This window comes from Homalodisca vitripennis, chromosome 3, assembly GCF_021130785.1.
Source record: "Homalodisca vitripennis isolate AUS2020 chromosome 3, UT_GWSS_2.1, whole genome shotgun sequence".
Lineage (NCBI taxonomy): Eukaryota > Metazoa > Arthropoda > Insecta > Hemiptera > Cicadellidae > Homalodisca > Homalodisca vitripennis.
The window spans coordinates 4,889,040-4,905,829 of NC_060209.1; the positions used below are offsets into that span (position 1 = coordinate 4,889,040).

General features: G+C 34.3%; 1 protein-coding gene across 1 annotated transcript in view; it reads left to right on the top strand.

Moving 5' to 3' along the window:
• LOC124356542 (serine palmitoyltransferase 2) overlaps positions 1-16,790 on the top strand; it is a 49,164-nt gene that overhangs the window by 20,220 nt on the left and 12,154 nt on the right. The window contains exons 4-6 of the mRNA XM_046807605.1: positions 8,897-9,042; positions 9,795-10,013; positions 12,816-12,979. Coding sequence (XP_046663561.1) covers positions 8,897-9,042; positions 9,795-10,013; positions 12,816-12,979 — 529 coding nt within the window. The remainder of the gene's footprint in view (positions 1-8,896; positions 9,043-9,794; positions 10,014-12,815; positions 12,980-16,790) is intronic.

Here is a 16,790-nt window from a genome sequence, read left to right on the forward strand (position 1 = left end):
TATACGTCCTGGGTTGTCTTTCAGATGATCTGTTAGCTTGTTGAAGAGTTTCATTCCAGCATATGATGATTTTTTTTCTCCAACAATGCTGTTCTATGGACTGGTAGTGTAATCCCTGCTTGTCTAGTGTAATGGCAGTGTAGATCTCTTTGTTTTGGAGGATCCTTACTTATGCAGTAAAGTATGGTTTCTAGGATGTAAATAGATGTTATTGTCAGCTTTTGAAAATGTTTCTGCAGCTCTCTCTAGATCCTATTCCAGCCCTTGACCTTATTGTTTTTTCAGCATTACCAGAACTCCGTGGAGATTGCTCTGTGGTTGATAGTGCTAAAGAATATTATTGTGTAAGATGAAATATTTTTAATAAAACTCATTAAAAAATGTTTAACTTAAATGAAGGTACACTACTATAAGAACAAAACAGAAATATTGTTTTAAATATGAATCTCAAACCAAGATAAAATAATAAGCTTATTGAATGAACATATGTTGCTTAACACCTGCAGTGATTATAGCAGTTATCGGTTTGACTATAGTTGTAGCTGGTCAGCTGTCTGCTACAACAATACTGTTTTGAGGTTATGTTGAAGTTAGAAGTGATTTTATATGTTACAAATGTTACATGAACACAATTTATTAATTATTGTCACAATGTATTTTTGTCAAGAGACTTATAGCCCACCCTGTTCATCGGTGACTACTATCACAGTAGGAAATACTGATTTTTAAGTCTAATTGTGTGATTCCTTGTAAAATAGATTTATTAAATAAATAAGTTAAGATTTAGCTGATTTCTCAGCAAAATAGATGAGAACAATGGATCCAAAAATATTTTAATATGGCTATTTGTAATAGATCTGAGGACATCTCTGGTTATGTATTAAATATTTCAGAGATATCTTCCTTTCCCTGGAATTAATCCTTCTCCCTATTTCTCCTCCTCACCATTGTAATCACAATGTTTTCATAGTTCTCGATAAATAATTAAATTTGTAGCTGTCCTGTCTGAAGTACATTAATAAGAGTGTTAAATACTGGCTTTAGTGTGAAGTGGGTTTTATAACAGATTGGTGACCAATTTAAGTGCACATATTAAGTGGAAAGCCCTTAGAATCCACATTGATGTGTAGCTGCATGTCGGAACTAGTAGCTTGGTGTATTTGATGTGGATATGTCAATTTAAGTGCACATATTAAGTGGAAAGCCCTTAGAATCCACATTGATGTGTAGCTACATGTCGGAACTAGTAGCTTGGGACCTTGATGTATTTGATGTGGGTTTAAGTCAATTGACTGAACTCTGATATTGGGTTTTCAACATATTAACATACAAGGCATGTTGCTGATTACTTATTGTCTTCATTTTATATATAGTCTTATGTAATGTTTTACATCTTTTATAAATAAAATTATCATGTAATGTAAACTTCAGAATTTAATATAAAAACCCCTCTAACTTGCCTATCTGTTGAAAAGATTCATATTTGATTTGATTTATATACATAAGAAGTGGAGCACAACCTTTATTCATTAGCATGAGTTATTGTTTGAGATCTTCATGATAAATAGTTGCTAACACAGATATTCCTTGAATTAAATGATGTTTTAAAGATATTTCCATTTATTTATTTAAAGTTAAGTTGTAGATCATTTGAAGAGAACTGTATAAGGGACATTTGCCATTGCTGTGTGTAACACTAAAAGAAACGTGTTAAGGACTAGAACCTGTTCTCTTCTTTAGGTTAGGTACATTAACAATGTCATATTATTATTGCACGTGACATTTAACTGGTTGTTGCAAAACTAACTACAAATTGGTGCATGTTCACAATATTTTGTATTTTGATATAGTGTAATATAAATAAAACATGATAACATATTGAAAAACATTAAATAACTATGACACAAAAGCTTTATTAATGTATTAACTATATTATTATTAGGTGTAGGTCTTTTTCAAGTAATAGCATTTGTTAATTCTGGAAGATTTTTCAATAAATTTGGAACTTTGTTGTTTACATATATATATTTATACAAAAAATTAACTATTATACATACATACGGCAAGCGATACATCAAAGTCAAAATTCAGGACAAAAATGTTGTGTTTCACACAAACATAACCATACCTAACTCCAGCATACCATCACGAGAAGCACAAATGTACAAAATTACAACACAACACAGGTGTACTGTTGTAACACAGATAAATCAAATCACATTGAATCGTTCTGTTCAGCTTATTATCTATACAGTTCTCTCAATTACTGATCCTGCTTGTTCCTCCCTCGATTCTCCATTGTTGAAGGTCGGTCCATTCCTCCCTCGATTCTCCATTGTTGAAGGTCGGTCCATTCCTCCCTCGATTCTCCATTGTTGAAGGTCAGTCCATTCCTCCCTCGATTCTCCATTGTTGAAGGTCGGTCCATTCCTCCCTCGATTCTCCATCATTGAAGGTCGGTCCGTTCCTCCCTCAATTCTCCATTGTTGAAGGTCAGTCCATTCCTCCCTCGATTCTCCATTGTTGAAGGTCGGTCCATTCCTCCCTCGATTCTCCATCATTGAAGGTTGGTCTGTTCCTCCATCATTGAAGGTCGGTCCGTTCCTCCCTCGATTCTCCATTGTTGAAGGTCAGTCCATTCCTCCCTCGATTCTCCATTGTTGAAGGTCGGTCCATTCCTCCCTCGATTCTCCATCATTGAAGGTTGGTCTGTTCCTCCATCATTGAAGGTCGGTCCGTTCCTCCCTCAATTCTCCATTGTTGAAGGTCGGTCCGTTCCTCCCTCAATTCTCCATCGTTGAAGGTCGGTCCGTTCCTCCCTCAATTCTCCATTGTTGAAGGTCGGTCCGTTCCTCCCTCAATTCTCCATCGTTGAAGGTCGGTCCGTTCCTCCCTCAATTCTCCATCGTTGAAGGTCGGTCCGTTCATTCTCAATATTTAGTTTTCAGAAATCTATTATTTTTTCTGTTATCTAATTTAATATCCAATTTTCATATCCAAATGGGAGCACTGGTCCGATAATAGATTTGTAAATTTGGATTTTTATTGTATGGGATAGTATCTTGGACCTCATCAACATGTGGCATTTGTAACCTTTGTGATCTGAATTTAATCTATTTTGTGTTTTCATGTGTTCATTATTGTCATTGGTGAGAATAACTCTCAAATATTGAAAACTTACTTTGACAATTTTCAACCTCAATGTAGTCCTGATTTTGGTAATTTAATTGAACATTATTTTTCCTATTTCCACATCCCGTAAATAACTGTTTTGGTTTTAAATCAGGATCAAAATCGGGATTTAACAAAATTTGTATTGAAAATTGAGGCTGTTTTACTTACCATAAGAATTAAAATATTTAATCGTACATATACCTTTTGATAGTGAAACATCAAAAGAAAAAGAAACCTTAAACCTATAAGTCCTAGACAAGATGGCGCCTAGAAACAAAAATTCGTTGTGTGGTGTTTGTTCTAAAAGGGTCACTAATAGCAGCGGTGGCATTATGTGCGAGGGAATTGCAAGAGCTGGTTCCACTTTCATTGTGCAGGAAAATCTAAAAGTGAATATTCATATTCAAAAGGGGGAAAAATCGGATTTTAAAGTGTGATGGCTGTCTGGGGCAAACCGGTCTGCTAGACGACTTGAATACATCTTCTAGAGTTGCTGTGAGTACATCACCTGAAGTTGCTAGTGCTGTTGAGAGTCAAAGGAATTGAGGACAGTATGTGTAAAATGTTTTGATTTTATTAAAATTTTGACCGATCAAATTTCTGATCTAACACAAAATCAGCTAGAACTCAGAACTCAATTAAATATCATGCAAAATGAAAATGCCAAACTAACCTCAATCGTGAATAATCACACAGAGGCTATTGGTGACATTTATATTGGAAGTAGCAGTGTTTTCTTATGCTGGTGCCATAAAATCTGCTTTGCCGAAAATTGAGACTCTTCTTTGGAAACCAAAGATTTGAATTTTACAAATAACTGTATGAAGTCAGTTAGAAGCGTAAATGACAAACATATTTTGACGCCAGCAGTTAATTCACCTTTTTCCTGTAAGAGCAAAGAAATTTCAGTGCTAACCACCTAAAACTTTTGCTAACGTGAAAAGAAACCTGTCTGAAATGGAAAAAAACGACAAGGTGAGGTCAGGCCAGGCTACATGAGAACCAGGCATTACCGTCCACATCACGTCCCAGGTCTGCAAAAAACAACAGATGTTCCGTCTGTCCCATCGTCCAATGTGGAACAAGTGGTTTTGGAAGAGGAACGTGAGTAACTCCAATAACGGATTTATTGAAGTGAAATACAGAAAGCGTAAACAAAACGGAAAAGGTTTAAAAATAACCCCAAAAGATATCAGTTCTTAACGGGCCGCGCTTTCGGTTAATGACGATAGACTGAAGATTGTGGAAAAACATAAGTATATATTTGTTTTTTCTAGGTTTGCCGAAGGTGTTGAAAGTGACAATATTAAGCAATATGTTAATGCTCGAGCCAAAGGTAAAAATAATTTTGAAGTGACAAAGTTAAAAAATAAGTTTCCAGGATACAGTTCATTTAAAATAGGTGTCCCTTTGTCGCTGTGGACCACAGTATATGATGGAAGAATTCTGGCCTGAAGGTTTCTTATGTAAGTCGGTTTGTGTTTAAAACGCCAAAGTCCCGTGGGAGAAAGAAGCCCATGAGGCTTCTTTTTTTGGAAAATGTACAGGCGAATCTGCAAAATACTTAGGCCTAGTTTTGTGGATCTAAGCTTGTACCCCTCTATTGAGGATGGAACTAATGTTGAGGTTAGTGACACTACTACGATTAGGTGCGACGGTGCCTACCCAGGGTCGCCGACACAAGACTCATATATAGGCCTACCCTCAAAGCCTAACCTAAAGTTTACTGTTCTTAAATGTACAAGGTTTGCAAGAAAAAAGAAAATATTTTAAGTGTCCTGGGTGATGAAAATCATTATGACCTGCTGTGTTTTTGTGAACATTGGCTCAGTGATCAGGAACAGGATTGTGTGGATGTGGAGGGCTATGTGCGAGCATCTTTATTCTGCAGAAGTAATCACATTAGAGGTGGAACAGGCATATTTATTTCAGCTACTAGTAGCTTAAGGTATGAGCGTATAGCGGTGGATCAATTCTGTGAAGAGCTCCATTTTGAATGTACAGCAGTTTTGCTTTCTTACCTCAACCTACTCACAATAACTCTTTAATCACTCTCCAGCTGGTGATGCAAATATATTTTTAGAAAAAACTGGAGCAGCTTTTAATTATTTGGGTCGCTTCAAGGGCTTACATAGTTATAGGTGGGGATGTTAATGCTAAAATTTGACGTCACTATAAACTCGCCTACAGTTTTAAGAAGTTGAAAATTGTTCCTTGCTCAGTTTAACTGTCACTACGTCAACAATCAACCCACAAGGAATAACAACTGTCTGGATAATATTTTCACAGATATTGAGACATCTGCTTATGAGTACAAAGTTGTATGCCCCTGACATAGCAGATCATGAGGGTGTCGAGATGGAAAATAAAATGTAATTGTTTGCTGGAAGTTGCGCCCAAGAAACTCCTGTAGTAAAAATGGTTAGAAACATTTCTGTAAATAGCATTTTGTATTTTAAATTTTGCCTTAAGTGAAATGAACTGGCTAGAACTTCTCAAGTGCAAAACAATGACAGCAGCAGAAACCATGTTTGACCAGTTCTTCAACAAGTTTTTTAGAAGTATTCAATGATTGTTGCCCTTTGAAGTGTGTAAAAGCTAAAGCTCATACCGTGAAGAAACGGTCTATTAAATCACATCTTGCGTGGTATACTCCGGAGCTGGAAAATTTTTAAAGGAAGAGGGTGATGGGTTACCGAACAGTTTTCAAAACTACTGGGAGCGAACAGGCTCTTAGGGCCTATAAGGAGATCAGATGTCGGTACAGGAAATCAGTAAATCAAGCCAAACTAGTAGCCAATGTCAAACTTTATTGAAGTCTGCGAGCAACCCTTGTCAGGCAGCCTGGTCTCTTATAAAAAAGAAGACATCCCCAGCCGTAAACGAGACAACAAACATTTCCGCTGATGAGTTCAACAACTTCTTCATCGAGTCAGTACACGCTATCAAGGCTGCGGAGTCAAAACCTGTTGCGACTTCAAGCCACTTTCTGCGGAAACATCGTGCAACCTCAGCAGCAACTTCATTGGGAAACTGTATCTGAAAAAAACTTGTTGTGTACAGTGAATAAAATGAAGTGCACCAAAAGCAAAGATGTATATGGCCTGTCTAGTTATATTTTGAAAATGGTGATTAGTGAAATAATGCTGCCTCCTTATGCTGTGCATAAACGCTTGCCTTAAAGAGGGTGTGTTTTCCTACTTCACAGAAAGTGTCCAGAGTTGTGCCGGTGTTCAAGAAGAATGACAGAAACCAGGTCTGTAACTACCGTCCTGTATCTCTTGTGCCTTGTATTGGTAAAATCATAGAACATGTTGTACATAGGCAATTGTGTACCTTTTTAAGTGAGAATGATATTTTTTCAAACTCACAATTTGGTTTCCGTAAAAATAGATCGACAGTTTGATGCCCTTGAGTCCTTAATTTCAAAAATGTTACAGGCTTTCGAAGACAGACGCCTTGCTCAGATCACAGCTTGTGATCTGAGTAAGGCGTTTGACTGTATTGACCACCAGATTCTTTTGGAGAAAACTTAATTATTATGGTGTTTGTGGTCACCAATTAGATTTCTTTTAAATCGTACTTACTTGGAAGGTCGCAATATGTAGATAATGGTAAGGATCAATCCTAAAAAAGTTGAGGTAAATGAAGGTGTGCCTCAGGGATCTATATTAGGCCCAACATTGTTTCTTTTGATTATGAATGATCTGCCAAATAATATTAGTCGATCCTTTACCGCTATGTTTGCGGACGACACTACTTTTTTTTAAGTGTTGACAGTGATGTAAATAGTCTTATCATTAGTAGTAGAAAACACCATGAAGCAAGCAGTAGATTGGTTTTGCAGCAAAACCAGTTTTAACACTGAATCAGGGCAAAACCCAAAATCTTTTATGTAGCTTAAAAAATAGTGTAAGCCTAGGCCATATTGAATCCATCACAGAAATTAAAATATTAGGAATAATAGTAGATAATAAGTTATAACTTGGACTCCCCAAATAGAATCAATGTGCACAAAGTTAGCCAAAGTAATTTTACTTGCTCAAGAGTCTTTCTTCCATGTTACCATTACAATATTTTACGTATAGTTTATTTTGCCTTTTTTCATTCTGTGATATGTTATGGTGTTCTCCTGTGGGGGAAACAGCAGTCATGTAAATAATATTTTATTGCTTCAAAAGAAGGCCATTAGGATTGTTACCAAATCTCTAGTCAAAGCTCATTGCAAACCCTTTTTGTAGATAGTAGAAATTTTAACTGTGATAAACCTGTATATATTTGTCTGTGTGGTAAATGTGAAAAATAACTCAAATTTAGTTTCCGTAACATAGTGATGTTCACAATCATGACACTCGCAATCAGTCTAAGGCAGTAATCCCACTTTGCAGATTAAGTAAGAGTACAAATAGTTACAATGTTGTTGGCCTCAAGTTGTACAATAAACTACATATTGCATCCAAGTCCTTACCTCTTAGTACTATTTAAGGTCAGATTTCACAAATGGTTAATTGCTAACCCTTTTTATGACTTAAAAGATTTTTTAAAGTTTGATAATATTATAATTTAACTAGGGCCTACTTGTTATATAGACTATTATTTTAGGCTACTTATGTTTCATACATTTAAATTATTGTAATAGCCTAACTTATTGTTACAAATTGACTATGTCTATCACATTTTTGTAATGTTTAATGACAATAAAGATGACTTATGACTTATAAATTTAAGTTGAATTCAAATACCTTATCATCAGCTGACTGACTATTGACGTTTCTAGGATTAAAGAAACCTCATCCAATAAGATTGAGGGACACATGCCATATCGTATCCATAACGAGAGGTAGGAGTAAACAGTAGGGTGAACATGTTTGTACATTATCCACATCATCTCTTGCCCTTTAGTGGCTTTTGGAAGTGCTGCCGATTCGCTGAGCTAGAACTTTATGGAGACGTGCTGTATTCAACTATGTTCAGTCTCAACTTGCAGACCGAACCATTTAGCATGAAGTACAGTGCTTGGAGGATGACACAGTCCCCCATCTCCAACATAACCTATCCCATATGTACTGGACAGAGAAAAGTGACTCGTCCGCATGCACTGGCCGCACTTTGTGCTACATGGTTCGGCCTGTACCTGCTGCGGCGTGTGCATCACGTGTTTCATCATACATTTGTTTTATGCTATGTTTTTGTTTGTGCTTGCTGCTACATTTCAAGAATAAATGTGTTTTTATGCACAAAACAGCTTTGTGTTTGTTTCCTTGATTTGATGTATTGTTTATTGTTTTGCATGCTTAATATTTTTTTAGATGCTGGAGATGGCAACTGTCTACAATACCGTTATCTTTTAAAATCATCCATTGTCAGTAATGTCAACTTATACAGAGAGAGTTTTTTTATGAACATATGTTGTTACTAGTCTTGTAAATGTGTACACAGAGAAATAATGTGACAACTCAACCGATTCTGAGAAACAGTAGATAAGCATATTATTGTCGTTGATGGTCCTACAATTTTAAAATCATTGAACTCATTCTAATTTAATCTTCAGTAAAGCAAATAAATGCACATGGTTTATCTTAATAATATTAATTGTAATAATAAAATTAGTATAATACTGTTTTATTTGCAGTGGTGTACTTGTAGCTTTTCTCATACAGTGGTGTAAATTTTCTCATACTAATTTTTATATAGATGACGATGGAAACTTGTTTTGTGGCAGGTTCACAGGCACGAAGACAAAGTGTCTTAATCTGGCCTCGTATAATTACCTCGGCTTTGCGGAAGCCACGGGTCCATGTGCAGAATCAGCAAAACTGGCTGTGAAGAAATATGGAGTCGCACTCTGTAGCCCACGTCATGAACTAGGTTTGTACAAGTACAAATATTATTTGTGTAAGAATTTATATTCCAAAATTTATTTTTCAACACACTTTATTTCATGAATTGAAAAAATGATCTGAGATTCCATATTGCAATACTATACTAGGTGTCCTTGGACCCTAACATTTCAAGGAATTACTGCCAGGTCGTACCTAAGTCCAAATGCAATAAACTTTTTTGTACTAAACAAGGTATGCCATTATCATGTATATTTAGTTCTTTTGAAAATTATTTCAATGATGATCCACTCGTTAATTTCTAAATGGCTGTCTTCTGAAATTTTTCTGTGTTCAGAAATTGTTAATAATTCCTATGTTAATTTGTTGAACAGAATCAGATGTAAGATAACATAAAGCTAGTTGTTATATGTGAACACATATTTTAAACTTTTCTGCTACAGTTAAACACAACAATTTAAAATAGCACTCACCATTCATCTTACTTATCTGCTGGTAGATGGAAATAATTTTAACAATCTCAGATTTTTGTATTTATTCCTAAAATTAGATCACATATATAATTCATTAGTATAACATCTGTTCTTACAAAATCATCTCTGTGATCCGAAGTGTGGTGGACAAGTGGGAAAATTTTAACAATATTAATATTGTTCACTTAATTTACTGTGTATCGTAGTATAAGGAGAAGTCAGTACAAGAGAAATTTGTTTTATTTGTTAAGGTTAAACCTTCTGCTCATCATCCCATATTTTGGTGAGTTTCAAGAGATGGTTTCAGGTACCAACGAGCAACACGTAGAGCTGGAGAAGCTCACAGCCCGATTCCTTGGCGTGGAGGATGCCATCGTGTTTGGAATGGGGTTCGCCACAAACTCGCTCAACATCCCCACCTTGCTGAGTCCTGGGTGCTTTGTACTCAGTGACGAGAAGAACCACGCTAGTCTCATCTTGGGCTTGCGATTGTCGGGTGCAACGATCAAAGTCTTTAAACACAACAGTGAGTCTTTACCACTTCTTGTGATAATAATTTATGTACAGACATTGAGTTTCACAAAAGAATAATTTAAGCAGTGAATGTGTAGGCAAGTACCGTAGTATCGTTCCACCACTCTCAGATGTGTTATTAACTGCTTTAAACACAACAGTGGGTCTTTACCACTTCTTGTGATAATAATTTATGTACAGACCCTGAGTTTCACAAAAGAATAATTTAAGTAGCGAACGTGTAGACATGTACCGTAGTATCGTTCTACCACTCTCAGATGTGTTTAACTTGTATTAACTGCTTTAAAACATGTCAATCTAATCCCCTGTCTACCAAATAAAAGAAACATTTTATACGGTTGCAATAGTGGTTTTCAAAATGCTTTGGGATGAACCCTCTTTCAACTATCTATTAAATTTATGTGCAGTTCAATTCAATGTTACCTTCCAACTTGAGGTTAGTGACATAAAAAATACATAAAAACATTAATCTAGTTTTAAAATAAGGGACAATGGTTTAACCCTTGGAATTAAACGGCATCAATATATCAGATGCTGTAAAAACCTTGTAAATTATTGGTCATTTGGCATGATGATCCATACAAACCATATGGCTGGATTCAATTTGTATTGTGTATCGATTAATGCCTGTATTTTTTTGTTTTCACTTTGCTTGTGTCCTAACGGTGTTTGCTTTGTTCAATTGTGTTTTGATGTAGACAGGTTCCCCACCTGACCATGAATAAGCTGTGAATTTAATGCACAAACCGTGAAAATCTCTACAATTTACGATTAAATAAATCAACATGCTTCATAGCCTAGACTCGTGTTATAAAGCCTAGTTCAAACGTGAGCGAGAATCGTGACGACTCGTGGCGATTGGTCTTTTTGCAGTTTACTAGTGTACCAGATTAAATGGAGTGCGAGTTGGCCGACCTCTGCATGCAGGAGCGACGTTGTAAACAACCGCCACTACTACTAGATCACAGCCGATATCGGCGTGTCACAGTCCCGGGGACATAGTAGTGTTTGGGGGGGGCATTGAACGGTTCACACTGTCTTATCAGTTGTCGCAGTAATTGCCGAACCTCTTGGGCATGCCAATCTGATTCAAAATATGGATCTCGGTGAATTTAGTTGGAGGAGTCCATTGATGCTCAATTACATAGTCTATTATGATGTAAATATTTTATTGTTTTTTATTTACAATATTTCATGCATATGATATCTATGGACTAACAACAAAATCAATTTATTATTTAGAATTTATTTCTTTAAAAATCAAATTTTTTAGTTGTTTGTTTTTGTCACTTAAAATCAGATAAATCACCTTAGAAAAATATACCAACATTTATGAATTATTGTTAACCTGACAATTCACTATTGTTATTTATTTTTACAATTATAGTACTTAATAAGTTGATTTTTTTACCAGTACTAGTAGTTTGCATGGCAAGAAAAGTGCATTTAATATTGATGTGGTTATTTTACTATGGGGAGCATGCCAAAATTATTCCTAAATCTCGGTACAAATTTCATGTAGTTTAATGTTACTGATTTTGCTGTTAAAAATATTACTGACATATAAACTTTTAACTTTATTCTTGCTTAACCCTCCGGCTGGCGCGCATTTGAGCCTTGACTGGCACCCTGTTTTGAAGCTTCGTGCAGAGTTTTTAATTTTTTATCCTGTACAATTAATTATTGGAGAAAACACAAAATTTTTATACATCAAATTACTCTGCAGAATATGTTGTACAATATAAACATAATTATAATTTGACCTGAATAATGGTGGATGTTTGATGGTCAGAACTCAAAACTTTTTTTTTTCAAAAAATACTTTTTTATATTAGGCCATTAAAAAGAACTCAAAATTAATTTTATTTAAAAATCTAAAATATGCATAATGTTTACTTATTTATGCACAAAAAGAAAATACATAGTTATAAACACTTTTATTTACAAATAAAATTACAATTGAAAAAAACAAGACGATATACAAGCACTAACAGTTGCTGAGTCGCGTCACGCGGAAGTAGTCGGGAGCTTTTAACAAATATTCATATATATATATATAAAAGTGAATACATTATTAGAAGGTTTGGGATCTTGTGAAGGTGTGGGATATTAAAATACCTACTTGGGGTGTAAGAAAAAAAAATATGTATAACCTACGTGAATGATCAGTCATTATCAACTATGCCCTACCTTTTTGGTTTGTATATATATATATATATATATATATATATATATATATATATATATATTTGTTTATTTAACATTCACTGTTACACATTTTTAGTACGATTTTAATGGGATTGCGAGTCTACTTGACTGCAGGAGTAAATAATTACTATCTTCAGTTTGAAAAACATGTACATTTTTTTTTTGTAGTTTTCTTCATTTTAGTGTTACATTATCAGTTATGATAAGTTAGTGACTTTTTAAGTCAAACATATTTTTTTCAGCAAATAAACGATTTATTTTTAATATAATCTCCTTTTACCTTGAGACAATTAGTCCAGTGTTTTTCTAACCTTTTTATTCCCTCCAAATAATAGGTTTTCTCAAGGCTCTCAAAATAGGGGTTTGTTTCAGTAATGACTTCTTCATTCAACCCAAATCTCCTCCCACCTAGCCATTTAACAGGAAATAGTCGCAGTAATAAGGATTTTCAAATAAATCATAACTTTTGTGATAAACCTGAAGCTATGTACATCTCTGTGTGTTTTTAACACCCTAATTGCCCTAATTCTTAGTTAGGAACATAAGAAGTAAAATAAAACTTAATAAAAACAAAACTTGTATATAGACATGGCCAGCTTGGAGAAACATCTTCGAGACGCTGTTATTTATGGCCAACCCCGCACAAGACGACCCTGGAAGAAGATTCTCATCATCGTTGAAGGTATCTTCAGCATGGAAGGCTCTATCGTACACCTGCCAGAATTAATCAGGCTGAAGAAAAAATACAAGGTCGGTAAAGCATTTTAACAGACACATTTTGAGAGTGACTCATGTTTCAAAATACAATACAACCAATGAGCTTTTTGTTAGTGTAGAAAATAGTAACAGCTTAGAATCAAATATGATCATTGCACTGAAATTTGCCATTCATCGTTGTAACAATATTGGGCAATCCCTCTACTTGAAACTGGTTACTACAGAATAAATACTCACTGTAATAAAATTAATAAAAAATAAGATAACTTCTGGTTGGGATGAAATACCTATGTTTTTGATAAAACAGGTTTGTAACATTATAGCATCTCATTTTGCCTACATGTGTAATGTTTATCTATCTTTTGGGATTTTTTCCGGATCTATTGAAGTATTCAATTAAAATACCAATAAAAATAACCGGTTTCTCCGATTTGGAAAACTTTCGGCCGATTTCAGTCCTCCCAGTTTTTTTAACTCTCTTAGAGCAAATAATATTTAACCATCTTCTACCTGTCCTAAAAGATATAATATAATAAATGAATACAAATTTGGTTTTGCTAAAAATTTATCAACAGTTGATGCTATAATGTCTTTAACAGATTTATTATATGGAAGATGATAAGAAACTACCATTGGCTACAATTTCATGCGATTTAGCAAAAGCGTTTGACTGCATGAACAGAGAAATTATCTTGAAAAGATAGAACTATACAGTATTGAGGACTTGTTTAAAATCTATTCAAATCATATATCACCAATCGTCTGAAAAAAGTTAAAATAAGAGAACTTGGTAATTTTCACTTTTTTTATTAGAAGCTTAGCAAAATTGGCTGTTCACAAGGTTTTATATTAGGACCCACTTTATTCTTAATTTATGTCTCCGATTTATCCAAAAATGTATGCTTCAATGCAACTACATGGAATATAATTTAATATACAAATGACACCTCTGCCGTAGTAACAGTAAGTGCCCAGAACTCCTTAAGTCTGAGATTATTGAATGTAAAAAGTGTCAGAATTATTGGTTTACACTTAATGAATTAAAAATAATGGGGAAAACACAACTGATTTTATTATCAACAACAGGAAGTTCATTAGGCTTGATCACTCTGGAAAACATCTTAGAAACATCAATAATGAAATTTCATGGTATGTCTATTGATTCCAAATTAAAATTTTACCGACCAAATAGCAAAAAAGCTTAATTCCGCATGCTTTATTCCAAAAATCTTGCCAAACTGTGTGGATCTTTTCACAATTAGAAGTGTATATTATGCCACTTTCCACAGTATAATGAAGTATGGTTTAACCCTTTCCACTCGGATTTTTTTCACTAGTCTGCCCCCTCAGCTCGTATTTATTTTAGCATATTTTCAGTAAAAACCCATTTTTAACAAACTGGAAGTTAATAAAGTATATACATTATTATATTGTATAATAATTTTATTTCATTTCTAATTTATATTTTAGAGATATAAAATTTGATAAATACACTAATAAGTTTTATATTTTAGCATGGTATGGTATCGTTCAGAACACTCTGCAGGATGAAGACCAGAATTTTTTGAACAGGTTTTACAATAGTAAAGTGTTTCCTTTCTTCCTCCTGGCACCTTTCTATTGCTACAAACAGCACAGTCTTTAGTTTTTTTTGTTGGATGAGCTGCAAGAAAGTGAGGTTGTTTGTTTAGCCTTTCTTCTTATTCTACTGATGAAGGACGACCCCGCTTCAAACTCATAGGGTTACGGACATGGCCTACAAGTTCAGTGATAAGGATTTCTCTGAAATTCCTGTGTTGAATTGTTTTTTCTCCATGGTTTTGTTTATTCGTGTTGAACAAGAGAAAGCTATTTACTATTCCCACTTCCAACATCCAGAAAAATAGCTTTCTCCACTACTTCAGAGATTTACGGGGAAATTTGTAGGAAGCAATATAGTGGTCTGCTTGGTCCAAGCCACCCATATATTTGTTATACTGACAGATAACTGATGGCTTTTGTATGTTTATTTGATTATCCTTGCCTTAATTAAGTAATTCAGCAATAACTTCTGAATCAGAAAGAAAAGAGGTACTTGGTAACGACATATCGAGTCACTAATGCGAACGCGTCTGAAAATTGGTTAGGAAACGTGACTACAATGACAAAGCAAAATAAATCAGCAGCCGACCAATCGTAGTTCAGCTGTAATTTATTAGTTCCTGAGAATGCCGTGCGATCGCAGCACCAATCGGAAACATCGTAGGCCGCCTAAAAATAAAGAAAAGCTGACGTCACTGCAATGTCGGATGGCGTCCGACATACGAGCGGAACGGCAAAATAGCAATGTCGGACGACGTCCGACATACGAGCGGAAAGGGTTAATTAACTGTGGCGGCTCAACATTGAATAGTAATATAACATTGAATTTTAATATGATATTTGTTTTTTCCGAAAATAGCATTAAGAATCTTGTATAATAAACCATTTGATAAACATTATAAACCATTATTTAGATCTGCAAATATTTTAACTCTGCCTTGTCAGTATATTTTAGATATTTGTAAATTTTATGTTAAGAACAAGAATAGGTTTTCAAGAAATTCAGGTAGTTCATATAACACAAGAAGAAACTTTTTAACGATTCCCTTACATAATACTCCCAAAATTGAACATTCGGCTTATTTCATGACTTGTAAAATAATAATTGAAATTTGAAAACTAAATAAGAACGTTGAAATAAACATAAAAAGCATAAAGAACATCAAACAGATACTAATAAACAAAATCTATAACTCTGTTAATGGGTGTTTTCTGATGTTAACTTTTTTATAAATTGTCATCATTCAGTTTTGCCTTAAAATAGTTGCATTTCTATTCCAAACTTATGATTTATATTAAATAGTTTGAACAAGATTAAGATTATAAACTAATCCATAAGCTAATGACAATTCACTATTTACTGCATTGTAGCAAAGGAGAAATAAAGATTTTATTGATGGATGATTGAACCTAAGGAAAATGTATTGTAAATGTATTGTAAAATGGGGCTACAAGTGATCTGGATAAACTAGTAATAAAATATAAACATAATAGATTATAGATAATAAATCATTTATTTGATACAAATATAACACTAAAAGTGAGCCAATTTTCTATTTCATTTCAGAGTTATTAACTATATATAAAACAAATAAAATTTAAAAAATGCTGTTCTGTAAAGAGCTCAGTTAATGTTAACTTTGGTACACTTCCAGAAGGCATGATTCTGTAGATATGGTCACCATACCGTTGATATTGTGAATATGAGACCAATCATTTACAATTTACAACCTGTTGTAGGCATACTACACCATTGTCAATTTGATATTATAATGTACGAAATGTTCTGAATGCCACATGTGTGTATGTAACGGAAAAACAAATAATGCTAGAAATTCAACAGAATGGACTACCTCTACTCTGTAAAACTGTTGTAGGCATACTACACCATTGTCAATTTGATATTATAATGTACGAAATGTTCTGAATGCCACATGTGTGTATGTAACGGAAAAACAAATAATGCTAGAAATTCAACAGAATGGACTACCTCTACTCTGTAAAACTGTTGTAGGCATACTACACCATTGTCAATTTGATATTATAATGTACGAAATGTTCTGAATGCCACATGTGTGTATGTAACGGAAAAACAAATAATGCTAGAAATTCAACAGAATGGACTACCTCTACTCTGTAAAACTGTTGTAGGCATACTACACCATTGTCAATTTGATATTATAATGTACGAAATGTTCTGAATGCCAAATGTGTGTATGTAACGGAAAAACAAATAATGCTAGAAATTCAACAGAATGGACTA